Here is a 14,069-nt window from a genome sequence, read left to right as displayed (position 1 = left end):
ATAGTATCTCATTGCGGTTTTGATTGGCATTTCTCTGATGATTAGTGATGCTGAGCATTTTTTTAAATATGTTTGTTGGTAGCTTATATATCTTCTTCTTAGAAATATCTGTTCATGTATTTTGCTCATTTTTAAAAATGAGGTAATTTGTTTTTTGCTTGTTTAATTGTGTAAGTTTCTTATAGATTCTGGCTACTAGACTTTTGTTGGGTTCCTAGTGTGTGGATATTTTCTCCCATTTTGTAAGTTGTGTGTTTAGTTTGATGATAATTGCCTTTTGTTGTGCAAATGCTTAGTTTAATTAGGTCCTACTTTTTTTTTTTTTTTTTTTTTTGAGAATCCAGCTTTGACCTTTATTCAAGAGACCAGATGGGGTTGCCCCAGGATCCGGCTGCCAGCCCTGAGGCCAAGCACGGCTGGAGCCCCACGACCTGGCCTGCCGTTGCCCTGAGCTGCAGCCTCAGCCCCAGGATCCTGCTCACAGCCCCACAGGTGCAGGCAGGAAGAAGCCCTAGGGGATTGGACGCTGCTATTAATTCATTAAAAAAAAAAAAAATACACCAAGGCTCCATGTTCCCCGTGACAGGTGGGCCTGAGGGGCTGGTATGACACCCGTGCCCACCCCCCCCACCAATGGCAGCATGATTTCTGTACAATCAATCCATCATCCGGGGCATGGGGCGGTATGCGGGGGCTATTTCTTGGCTTTGGCGGAATTGCGGGGCGGGGTGATGGGTCGGCCCCCAGGGTTCAGGCCACTGAACTGCCCGTACTTCCCCTTGTTCTTGTCAGCAGGCTTGAGGATCTGGAAAGAGCCCATGAGGGTCTCATCCACTCTCATCATGGCACCAGCGTTGTCAAACTCGCCACAGTAGTTGGGAGCTGAGAAAAGTGTCACCAGCTGCCGCTTGGCAAAGAACTCATAGCCATCTTCTATCACCTGGTGCGCCCGGCAGATGAGGTCCAAGTCGTGCTTGTGCAGGAACTTGGCCACCACCTCGGCTCCAAAAGTGAAAGAGACGCCACGGTCGTTCTCGCCCCAGCCCTGCACGTGCTCGTCAGGGTCAGACCACAGCAGGTCACACCGCAGGCCCTGGTCAGGCACGTCTGTGGGCCGCATGGTACGCCGGATCTGCTCCACGGATTGCAGGTCTGGGGACAAGGCTCCGTGGCAGCAGAAGATCTTTTCATCCACGATGGCTGCGATGGGCAGGCAGTTAAAGCAGTCGGTGAAGGTTTTCCACCGTTTGATGTTGTAGCGTCTCTTGCACTCAGCGTAGAAACCGTCGATGCGGTTGATGCTGGCACACCCGTGGTTCCCACGGAGCAGGAAGAAGTTCTCAGGGTACTTGATCTTGTAGGCCAACAGCAGGCAGATGGTCTCCAAAGACTGCTTGCCCCTGTCCACATAGTCCCCCAGAAAGAGGTAGTTGCTCTCCGGAGGGAAGCCCCCATGCTCAGACAGTCGCAGAAGGTCGTAGTACTGGCCGTGGATGCCACCGCCGATCTTGAGGGGTGCCTGCAGCTCCAGAAGAACAGGCTGGCTCAGGAAAATCTCCCGGGATCTCAGGCACAGACCGCGGATCTCGTTCTCTGTCAGCTGTACATTCTTGCCAGGCCTCGAGCCCTGCACTTCCAGCAGGCGCCCGATGATCGAGTCCAGGTTGAGCTTCCCGCTGTCTGACACGGCGGCGCCGCCGCTCCAGCCCAGCAGCTCCGGGCCCGCTCCCGTCTCCCGCCCTCCGGCCTCAGGTCCTGCTTTTAAATTTTCATTTCTGTTGCAATTGCTTTTGAAGAGTTAGTCAAAAATTCATTCTCAAAGCACATATCCAGAATGATATTTCCTAGGTTTTCTTCTAGCATTCTTCTAGTTTGAATTCTTACATTAAAATCTTTAATCCATCCTGAGTTAATTTTTACATATGGGTAAAGGTCGTGGTTCAGTTTCATTCTTCTGCATAGGGCTAGCCAGCCATCCCAGTACCATTTATTGAATAGTGAGTCCTTTTCCCATTGCGGTTAAGTCATTTTGGTTTCAATCATTTGGAATTATAAAGTAGTTCACTGACATAATATTTAGTATGTAACAAGTGCATATTTATACTTCAGGTTAATTACTGATTGCTAGTTCAGTTGAATCTGCTTAATCATAAACCATTACCATTCAGTTTTAATTACTGTAATTTTATATCACTTTTTAGTATCTACTATAATATGATCACCTTCACAACATTTTATAAAACAATTAGCTAGCTATTTACAAATATTTGCTTTACTAGATCAAACTTATACTCATTTGTGAAGTTTCCAGAATCAACAAAAACAATAAAAGTTAAAGTAAGGAAAACAAAAAAAGGAACAAAGCAATACCTGATAAAAATCACAGTAGATTTCAACATTAATTTACTAAGAATTTATGCATTTCCCCTTTTGAGATAACTTATAAACCTCTTTCAGCCTCAATTATGTATCCCAGTGGATTTTTTTAATCTTCTTCCATGTACATTTCACATTTTTAGTTTATTTCATTCTTACCTCTTTTTGTAGTGGTTTTATTATAAATAAAACACACTATTTATTAAATGGTTAAATTTAGGAAAACTGGAATTTGTTAGAGGATGTATGAAAATGGGTGAAAGTTACCTGGTTGGGAGGCTTCAGTGTTTACATAATTGAGAACTCGTAAGTGATTAAATAAGAATATTGTTATAGTTTACAACGTAGGATGAAAGTTTCAACTAAAATAGACCCATTGTTTTTCTCACAATGATATAATAATATCATATTGAGTAATAATTATACTATTACTCAAAAAAATTAAACAGGAATTGGTGGTGGCTGAGCCTGCATTGGGCTGATGTGGGATGAGTGAGATGTAGCCTTGCTTTTCCATTGAAAGAATGTATGGGATCCAATAGAAACAGATGTGAGTTATAGATAATTAGGATCATACCAACTTTGTGAGTTTGAACGTTTAGGTGTCCAGGAGGACTCTTGTTCCTCTCATTGATGTGTTTTATGCTTCTGCAAATAAATTAGGTTCTCATAATTTTACATTGTGCTCTTTGCCCTCTTTCCCCATCAAATTAAAGGCAGGAAATCTTGGAGGTCATAGAGGTAGTGTGGGAATCAAGAGTACCTTGTAAATTTTGAGTTAATTTTCAAGTATTTAATGTTTAACTAGTCAGTGTTTCCACAGATATATAAGTAGAAATTTTAAAAATTCCTAGAAACATAAATGTAAAATATATGTCTAAATAATATAATCAACATAAATTTTATATGTCAGCCTAATTCTCAAAACTATGTATATAGTTGGCTGCTTTTATACTAAGTTCCTAAATATAAAAATAAATTAAATGAAAAAGAAATTAATGTAAACAGCATTTCCACTTGATATAGACAATTTCTTTTACTTTTATTTCTACTTATTTCATGAAATAGAAACCTTTCAGTAACTACTAATCATTAAACAAAATGATGATTAAATAATTTTTCCAGTAATTTGTAAAAGGAAATATACAGTAATGGTACAAGAGGAACAAGAATGTAATATAATGATTTGAATTACCTCTTGACTGGCAGTGGAAATAACCTTTAGCATATGATATTTAATGTGAGAAGTATTGTAAAGTATTAGTTTTATATGTGAATAGGTTATATTTAAAATAAATTTTTGACTTTATTGTTTTCTAGGCCTTCTGAATTCAGATAATTGTCTTTTCTTGTGTTTGAGTATAAGAAATATCTTGCTGCAAATGGAAAACTTATTTTTTACCTTTTCAAATATAATAACCAATTTTGTTGCAAATGCCCAATATTTCTCTTCTTATTTTCTCTAAATGTGTGAACCTTAGGCATTTTTCTTAGCAAATTTGCAAGCACATAAAAGACAAATACATGGAGAAATGCATATTTCATCATAAAATTTAACCTTTAGAATTTCAACATAATACAGTAACATATTATAGAGATAATTTGTTGATTTCAAGTTAGTATGTATAAAAGGAATCCTAGTGAATAGATATCATGAAACTCAAATGGTAATATTCTTATGTTTTAGGCTTCTTGAGTTTTATTCATAAATATTAACGATTCAAAGAAATTACATCTGACCTTATGTAATATAGTATAGTCACTCTTGCTTTTTAAAAATCATGTTTGCAAGGTATCTTTTCTCATGTTTAAATTTATTTTAAACACATTTTAGAACACTTTTAGATTTACAGAAAAAGTGAGAAGATGGTACAGAGTTCCTATATAAACTGAACCTAGTTTTCCAGATTATTATTTTACATTAATATGGTATTTTTGTTACAATAAATGAACCGTTTTTGATACATTATCATTAAATAAAAATTGATACTTTTTTTCAGATTATCTTGTTTTTTACCTAATGTTTCTTTTTCTGTTCCAGGATCCCATTCAGGATATTACTTTATATGTAGTTATTATGTTTCTTTAGGGTCCTCTGGGCTGTGACAGTTCTTCAGACTGTCTTTTTTTCTATTTTTTTGGAAGGATGGGGGAAGGGAACATCCTTGTTTTATAATGACGTTGACAATTTTGAGGCATACTGGTTGAATACTTCGTAATATGCCCTGCTATTGGAACTTGCTTTGTGCTTTCCTCATGTTTATATTATGATTAGGAGGTTTGGAGAGGAAATGACAGAAGTAGAATTTCGTCACAGAAGCAAGATTTTCATCACACCATATCAAGTGAGCACACTATCAACACGATTTAGGCACATGTTGAGCTTGATTACCTGGTTGAGGTAGTGTTTGCCAGATTTTTCCGCTGTGAACTTACACCCTCCTCCCTGTATAACATTTATTTTGTTGCTCAGATGGTTCTGTTGTGGCGTTTTTGTTCCTGCAGTTTGGTGAGCAGGAGGAAATGGCACCTGAAGGCAGAGGTTTCACTTCGTTACTCCCATAGCTCAGCAAGGAGAGGGAGTGGCACTCAGTGGCTTCTTCTCTCCTGTTGTTCAGCAAGTGGGAGGGAGTTTTACAACTTTTTTACTCCTACCACCCACAGCTCGGTGAGCAGGAGGGAGTGTAACCCAGTGCACTTTTTAATCTCTAGTTTGTGGACTGGGAGACAGTGCTACAGCTGTCTCAGGCCACCGATAGCTCAACAAGCAGAGACATAACAGCTCTTTTTGCTCCTGCAGTTTGGTGAATTCTGGGTTCTTTTTCTGGGACCAGGAGGAATGAGGTACACACACACTCGAGAGAGTGAGTAGGGCAGAAAATAATTGTATTGAGGGAAAGAAAAGCTCTCAACAGTGAGTGGGGACTGAAAGTGGGTAGCCATCTGTGAGACTGAGTCTGGGCGTTTTATGGGCTTAGAATAGGTGAATGTGTGCTGATTGGTCCATGAGTCATCTTGAAAAAAGCATTATTCAATTGGTTAAAAGGCATTATGCAGAAAGGACCAGTCAAGAAGGAGTGGGTAAGATGGGGATGGAAGTTCTCACTCTGGCCATGAACTCTATCCAGAACTGGCAGTTCAGTTTTCAGGCTTTAGAATGTCCTTGGCTTGAAGGTTGGGTTTTACCAGGGACTCATCCCTGTCTGCCTGGGAATTTATCTATCTCCTGTCACTATCAGTGGATAAACTATGACTTATTTATTCATTCACTTACTGAAAGACAACTTGGCTGCTTCCACCTATTGGCAATTATGTCTAGTGTTGCTGTTAACATAAATAGTCACATTCACTTTTGTGTGGATATAAGTTTTCATCTTAGCTGGGTAAATACCTAGGAGGGCTATTGCTGGATCATTTAGTAAGACTAAGTTTAGCTGTAAGAGAAACTGAAACTTTCTTCCAAATTGGCTGTACCGTTTTATGAGCAATGAATAAGAGTTCCTGTCACTCTAAAAAACATTTCTTTTAAAAACTTTCAGGCTTTAAAACATTTATTTTAGTAATTCTAATAGTAGCGTAGTGTTATCACATTGTTTCAGTTTGTAATTACCTTATGATAAATACTGTTGTGTTTTTCCATGTTCTTATTTGCCATAACTTTTTTTTTGCAACTATTAAAATCTTCTGCCTATTTAAAAAATTGGATTCTCTTTCTACTGTTGAGTTTAAATAGTTAATTTTATATTCTGATTACAAGTCCTTAATGGAAAATGTGTTTTGCAAACATTTTCCCCAAGTCATTAGTTTGTCTTTTCATTCTCTTAACCCAAAGTGTTTGGGCCAAGGTTTTCTAAACCTAGGTTTTCAACGTTTTTTTCTACTACAACTTCATTCTTTTATGGTTAGTATTGTTACAAAATTTTTGATAAATGTAATTTACAACTCCAGCATGTTTAAAAGAGCAGATGTTTTACTTTTAATAGAGTCAAACTTTTAAAACTGGCTTGTGTTTTTGATGCTAAATTTAAAAACTCATTGTCAAAACTAAGGCCCTTTACTTTTCTGTTTATTCTAGGAGAATGTATTTTGCATCTTACATTGAGAGCTTTAATTTATTTGAGTAAATTTTATTAAAAGTATAAAGTCTGTGTTTTGATTTTTTTTCTGCATATAGCATGGCTAAGCAATTGTTGAAGGAACTATCTTTTCTTTGTTGAATTGCTTTTGTTCCTTTGTTAAAGATAACTTGACTATACTTATGTGAGTTCATTTCTGGGATCTCTATTCTTATCAAGTGAGCTCTGTATTCATCCTTCACCAGTGCCATCTGTATTGATTTGGCTTATAACAGGTCTTGAGGTCAAATAGTGTGAGACCTACAATATTGTTATTCTTTAGTATTATTTTGGCTGTTTTAAGTCTTTTGGCTTTCTGCATACATTTTAGAATCAATTTTTCAATGGCTACAAAATACTTTGATGTATTTTGATTGGGATTACATTGAATTTATTAATCAAGTGGGAAAGAATGGTAATCTTAACAATATTGAATCTTACAATCTATGATTATGGACTATCTATTACATATTTAAATTAGTCCATCAAAATTTTATAATTCTCTTCATACAAGTTCTGTACATATTTTGTCCAATCTATCCTTAAGAATTTCATTTTGGGAGTTACTTTTATAAATGACAGTGTTTTTTCAACTTTTTCAAAATTTGATTCCATTGGTTGTATATAAGATGTAACTGATATTTGTATATTATCTTTGCATAATAAGATGTTGCTGTTATCACCTTTTATTTCCAGAAGCTTCATCATCAGGTTTTTTGGGGTTTTCTACATAGGTAATTATGTCATCAGAGAACAAGGGCAATTTTATTTTCTCCTTCCAAATTTGTATATTTTTATATCCTTTTCTTGTCTTATTGTAGTAGCTCAAACTTCCATTGTAATGGTGAAAAGGAATGTTGAGAATTTAAATTCTCACCTTGTTCTGGACCTTAATAAGGAAGTGTTGAGTTTCTCATCATTAAACATATTAGCCCTAGGTTTATCATAGATGTTCTTCATCAAGTTGTCGAACTTTTCCTCAAATCTTGATTTGCTTCCAGTTTCATCATGAATGGAAGTTAGATATAGTCAAATAATTTTGCCTGAATTAATTGATATAACCATATATTTTTCTTTAGACTATTAATGTAGTTGATCACATTAATTGACTTTTGAGTGTTCAACCACCTTGCTTATGTTGAGTAAATTTACTATGTGTGGTATATAATTCTTTTTATACATATTCAGATGTGATTTACTAATATTTTGCTGTGGATTTTGCATCTGAGTTCATGGGAGATATGGGATTTTAGTTTTCTTAAAATATCTTTGTTTATTTGGGTATTATGATATGATCTTATCAAATTATTTGGAAATTTTCCTTCTGCTTCTGTTTTCTAGAAAATGTTGTAGAAAACTGGTGTCATTCCTTTCTTAAATATTTGGTAGAATTCATCAGTTAAACCATCTGCATATGAGGCTTACCTTTTTGAAAATTTATTAATATTTACATAATTTCTTTAACAAATTTAGAAATATCGTGGCATGAAAACCCATCCAATATTTTTTGCATTTTGTTCATCTGTTTTTCTATGTTTCTTTTTTTAAAACTGCATTTTAGGTTTCGGGGTACATGTGAAGAACATGCAAGACTGTTGCATAGGTACACACGTGGCAGTGTGATGTGCTGCCTTCCCCCCATCACCTATATCTGGCATTTCTCCCCATGCTATCTCTCCCCAACTCCCCACACCCCTGTCCCTTCCCCATTTCTCCCCAACAGACCCCAGTATGTAGTGCTCCCCTCCCTGTGTCCATGTGTTCTCATTGTTCAACACCCGCCTATAAGTGAGAACATGCGGTGTTTGATTTTCTGCTCTTGTGTCAGTTTGCTGAGAATGATGGTTTCCAGGTTTATCCATGTCCCTACAAAGGACACGAACTCATTGTTTTTGATGGCTGCATAATATTCCATGGTGTATATGTGCCACATTTTCCCTGTCCAGTCTATCATCAATGGGCATTCGGGTTGGTTCCAGGTCTTTGCTATTGTAAACAGTGCTGCAATGAACATTCATGTGCACATGTCCTTATAGTAGAACGATTTATAATCCTTTGGATATATACCCAGTAATGGGATTGCTGGGTCAAATGGAATTTCTATTTTTAGGTCATTGAGGAATCGTCACACTGCCTGCCACAATAATTGAACTAATTTACACTCCCACCAACTGTGTAAAAGTGTTTCTATTTCTCCACAACCTCTCCAGCATCTGTTGTCTCCAGATTTTTTAATGATTGTCATTCTAACTGGCGTGAGACGGTATCTCAATGTAGTTTTGATTTGCATTTATAATGACCAGTAATGATGAGCATTTTTTTCATATGTTTGTTGGCTTCATGTATCTCTTCTTTTGTAAAGTGTTTGTTCATATCCTTTGCTTTCTATCTTTCTTATACTCACAAGAAACAAATATGCATGTACATGTATGCATGAGCAGCAAAAAAAAAAAAAAAAAAAAAAAACAACCTATCTTACTTCCCGTGTATCTAAAGATGTTCCCACATAGCAGTGCAGCTGCCAAATACATTTATCCACTCCAAATATACCCCCAACTATTATACCCAAAGTGGTTGGGCGAAGGCTTTCTAAACCTAGGTTTTCAATACTTTACTTCTGCTTCATTCCCTAATGCTTGCTATTGTATAAATTTCGATAAATGTACTTTGCAATTCCAGGATTTTCTTTTTGTCCTTTCCCCCTATCATTTTATCGATATTACTTATTTGACAAGTTATTGTCACCACACTTTCCTCTAGTTCTTTAAACAGGGTAGTTTTAGTTCTTTGAACATAATTTTCATAGGTGTTTTGAAGTCTTTGCTAAGTTCAATACCTGGGGTCCTTCCAAGGCAGTTTCTATTGTCTACAGGCTTTTCCATAAATGGGTCAAACTTTCTTTTGCCTTGTATGTCTCATGAGATGTTTTTTTGTTATTGTTGAAAACTGGACATTTTATGTTATATTGTAGAAATTCAGGAGACTTACCCCCAGCCCCAGTCTAGGGCTTGTTATAATTGTTGTTGTATGTTTATTTATATTTTTCTTTATAATTTGGTTTAACTACTTCAATAAAGTTGATTTTTTTCTGCAGAATGCAGCCTCTAATGTCACTGCTTACATGGTATAGCATCAGGAATGCACACTGTTGTCGAAAACCAGCATCAGTGTGGTTGTGGCCGTGCTGCCTTTGACTGTCTTTTCCTGATTTCTCCATTAAGTTTCTAAGTAATCTACTTCGACTGGTATCACACCCAGCTGTTAGCCTTCACTAATTGCTAGCTAATTGATCTAATATTCTGAAAATGCCTGTGCATAAATTGCTATACAGTCTGATTAAATTAAAGTTAGGCCCCTTTTCAGGGATAAGATGTTGCCAGTTTGAGACTTTCTCTCACTACCACTGAGACTTCACTTCTTGGTTGTCTAATTTCCGGTTTTCTTTGTTAAACATCTAGCTGATCTATCACTTTTCTGGTTGTTACTAATATCTTGGAACTACTAGCAACCTCTCAATTTCTCACCTGTATATTTTCACTGTTTTCAACAATGCCCTTAGGACATAAACTTCAGTCAGCTCTGAATAAATTCAGCACCCTTAGATGGAGCCATGAAACTCTGCTTAAAATTCCTGCTTTTTCCATTGGAAGAATCTTTGTATCATGATTCCCCTGTTAACAAGATTCTGCTAGCTGGGTAAACAAGACTACAGTCTGGTTCACTGTGCTGGCCTTGGTTTGCCCCTTTAGTGTGGAACCTCTGTCTTACAAGCAACCTGAAGGGCAGATGGTTGGAGCCCTTACTGTCATTTTGCCATGCTTAGTCTATAGCTCCTGCCCCATAAATGTAAGTTGGGAAGATGAAGGGAACCCCAGTCCTTTTTGCTGCTTGTGCCTGTAATAGAGATTCCACATCTCAGAGCTGAGAGGGGTCTGAGAGGTGCTGGTTGTCATCCTTTACAGGGTACACCATAGTTCTTTATTGTGAGCTTAAAAAAGAGGAAGCTCTGTCTTCTTGTCTGCACCCACCTAAGATAAAGCTTCTATCACACCGGGCTGCAAACAATTATCCTGGGTGTAGTATATATGAATGTGTTACATCTCAAGTGTCCCTGACTCACGTTCTTCTGACATTTGGTTAATTTTATTGAATACATATTTCTTCATTTGCTGGATTCCCTTCAAAATATTTGAGAGACTTAATATTTATAATTTTCACCCATTAAATAGGGGAGACATTTTGCTAAGCTCCTTACTTCACCATTCTACAAGTCCCTAGCCCTTAGGATTGTCTATGGACACAATCATGCATTTATGGATAAAGATGGTGCTATTATCTTTATTTCTATGGGCTTTTTATTTTTTGCTTAATTACACTTGCCAGGACATATAAACAACATTAAATATATTTCTGTGAGATGCAGCAATCTCTCTTTGGTCCTTATCTTAGGGGAAAGGCTCAGTCTTTCATAACCAAGGGTGTTATTACCTGTGGGTTTTTGTACATCTATTTTTTCAGATTTAACAATTTCCTTCCTGTCCTAGTATGGTGAAACTTTTTTTACTTAAATGGTTATTCAGTGCCATTTTTTTCTCTCTATTGATAGTATCATACATCTTTTTCTTTATTTTCTTAATAATATAATGGATTCTATCTGTTGATAATTTTGATGTCAAATCAATTTTTCGTGTGTGAGGAAATTCCTACCTGTTGAAACTTATTAGCTTTCTATATACTGTTGTATTTTATGTGCAATTTATCATTAGGGATTTTTGCATCTATTTTTGTGAAGGATATGTAGCTGTAGTTTACTTATTCGGTGCTTTGTTGTTTATGTTGAGACTTAAGATGATTTATCATATATTTAGCTAACTAAGGAAAAAGTGGAGGCTTTAGAAAATTTAGTTACTGAACAATTAGAAAAAGGACATATTGCTCCCACATTTTCACCATGGAATTCTCCGTTTTTTTGATATAAAAAAAAGAAATCAAGGAAATAAAGAATGTTAACCGACCTTAGAGCAATCAATGCCATTATTCAACTCACGGGACTTTTACAGCCTGGTTTGCCTTCTCCAACTGTAATCCCAAAGAACTGGCCATTAACTTTTATTGATTTAAAGGATTTTTTTTTTTTACTATTCTGTTGGTAGATGAGGACTGTGAATGGTTTGTATTCACCATTCCATCCATAAATAAGCAAAAACCTGCTAAAAGATATCTTTGGAAAGTAATCCCACAGGGGATGCTAAGAGCCCCACAATTTTTCAAACTTATGTAGGCCAAGCTATTGAGCCTACTAGAAAGAAATTTTCTCAACGTTATATCATTCACCACATGGATGACATTCTTTGTGCTGCACCAAACAGAGAACTTCTGATAACATATTATGATCATCTGAGAAAATCTATCCAATGTGCTGCGTTAGTAATAGCTCCAGATAAGATTCAAACTACAATTCCTTATTCATATTTGGGTACCTTGGTGGATAACACTAGTATAACACCCCAAAAGGTGTCAATTAGGAGAGAAGTTGAAAACTTTGAATGATTAACGAAAATTGCTTGGGGATATTAACTGTATATCACCTGCTTTGGGCATTCCAACTTAGGCGATGAGTAACTTATTCTCTATCCTCCAAGAAAACTCTAGGTTGAATAGTCCCTGCGACTTGACTAAGGAAGCTGAAGCAGAATTATGGTTGATTGAGGAATATTTATACAAAATCCAAGTAAATAGAATTAATCCTGGTGAGCCCTGAGAATTGCTGTTTTTCTCTACTCAACATTCTCCAACAGGTGTCATTATCCAAAATTAAGACTTAGTGGAATGGTTATTTTCACTTCACAATAGTGTTCTTACCCTTACTCTTTATTTAGATCAGATTGCAGCTATGATTGGGATGGGAATATCCTGAATTGTGAAGCTCCGTGGAGTTGATCCAAAAAGAATAATAGTACCTCTTAGAAAAATTCAAATTCATCGGGTATATATTAACAGCGTTCTGTGGCAAACACACTTGGCAAATTTCTTGGGCATTATAATCATTATCCAAAAAATAAGATTTTTCAATTTTTGAAGTTGACCCATTGGATCTTACTGTAAACTACTGAAGGAGCAGAAAGATGTTTTTACAGATGGGTCTAGCAATGGGAAGGCTTCTTATTTGAGATCAAAGAGTAAAGTCATTCAAACTTTTTATACATCGGCCCAAAAAGCAGAATTCGTAGTGGTAATTGAAGTATTATCAAACTTTAAAAATCCTGTAAATATAATTTCTGACTCCACAAACATTGTTCACTCTACCCATCTAATTGAATGTGCCTAATGATGTTTTAATACAGACCGTCAGCTAAAGGAATTATTTACTCAATTACAGCTGAAGTTAGAAAAAGAACATATCCCTTTTATATTACACATATTAGGGCTCATACCACTCTCCCAGGCCTCTCACAGCAGGTAATCGATCTGCAGATTGGTTAGTTGCTACATTTCTATCTGATGCTCAACATTTCCACACACTGACACTTTTTTTTTTTTTTTTTTTTTTTTTTTTTTTTTTGAGACAGAGCCTCACTCAGTCACCAGGCGCCAGGCTGGAGTGCAGTGGTGTGACCTTGGCTCACTGCAACCTCTGCCTCCCAGGTTCAAGCAATTCTCCTGCTTCAGCCTCCCGAGTAGCTGGGACTACAGGTGTGCGCCACCACGCCCAGCTAATTTTTTTGTATTTTTAATAGAGACGGGGCTGTGGGAAAAAAATGACTTAACTTGGAAAGAGGCTAAAAAGATTGTTCAGAATTGTCCAACTTGTCACTTGGTCAATTCTCGTCCCAACTCATGGGAGTGTAAACCTTTGGGGATGAAAACCAAATACTTTGTGGCAAACGGACGTTCCTCACATCTCATCTTTTGGGAAATTAGCATACGTACATGTTTGCATGTATACTTTTTCACCCTTTGTCTGGGCTAAATGTCAGATTGGTGAGTCATCTGCTTGTGTCAAAAGACATCTTACACAATGTTTGACTGTTATGTGTATTTGTTCTCCATAAAAACTGATAATGCCGCAAGATATATTAATCTTTAACAGAATTCTTTACTCAGTGGAAGATCACACATATAACAGGTATTCCACATAACTCTCAAGGGCAGGCCATTGGGGAGCAAATGAATCTTTCCCTTAAACAGTAAGGAGGGACAAGGAATATAAGACCCCACAAGTGCAGTTAAAGCTGGTGTTGCTGGCTTTGAATTTTTTAAGCTTGCCAAGGGAACGGCCATTAACAGCAGCTGAACAACATTTGATAAAGCAACCCAGGGATGAGAATTTAGGGCAATCGACCTGGTGGTGAGATCCGCTCACAAAAAATTGGGAAAGAGGTCATGTGATAACCTGAAGGAGAGGATTTGCCTGTGTTTCTTCAGATACAGATCAACAACCAGTGTGGGTGCCATCCAGACATTTGAAGCTGTACCATGTGCCAGATGCCAAAAGAGAGACCCGCAGAGGACTTCCCAGTCACAGAGATGGCAAGACTAACATCGAGGTGGAGTACCATTCCCAAAACGAGAGCACAC

The 14,069-nt window shown here is 37.0% G+C and overlaps 1 protein-coding gene across 1 annotated transcript; it reads right to left on the bottom strand.

Moving 5' to 3' along the window:
• Positions 1-339: 339 nt before the first annotated feature.
• On the bottom strand, positions 340-7,451 carry LOC101030626 (serine/threonine-protein phosphatase PP1-alpha catalytic subunit). Its single transcript, XM_074389254.1, has 2 exons — positions 7,369-7,451; positions 340-1,787 (listed from the first exon to the last, which is right to left on the bottom strand). The coding sequence occupies exons 1-2, from the start codon at positions 7,449-7,451 to the stop codon at positions 695-697; spliced, it is 1,176 nt and encodes a 391-aa protein (XP_074245355.1). The 3' UTR covers positions 340-694.
• Between the last annotated feature and the right edge of the window lie 6,618 nt (positions 7,452-14,069).

The sequence above is a fragment of the Saimiri boliviensis genome, chromosome 18 (genome assembly GCF_048565385.1).
Source record: "Saimiri boliviensis isolate mSaiBol1 chromosome 18, mSaiBol1.pri, whole genome shotgun sequence".
Classification (NCBI taxonomy): Eukaryota; Metazoa; Chordata; class Mammalia; order Primates; family Cebidae; genus Saimiri; species Saimiri boliviensis.
This window is presented reverse-complemented; position numbering and strand designations above follow the sequence as displayed.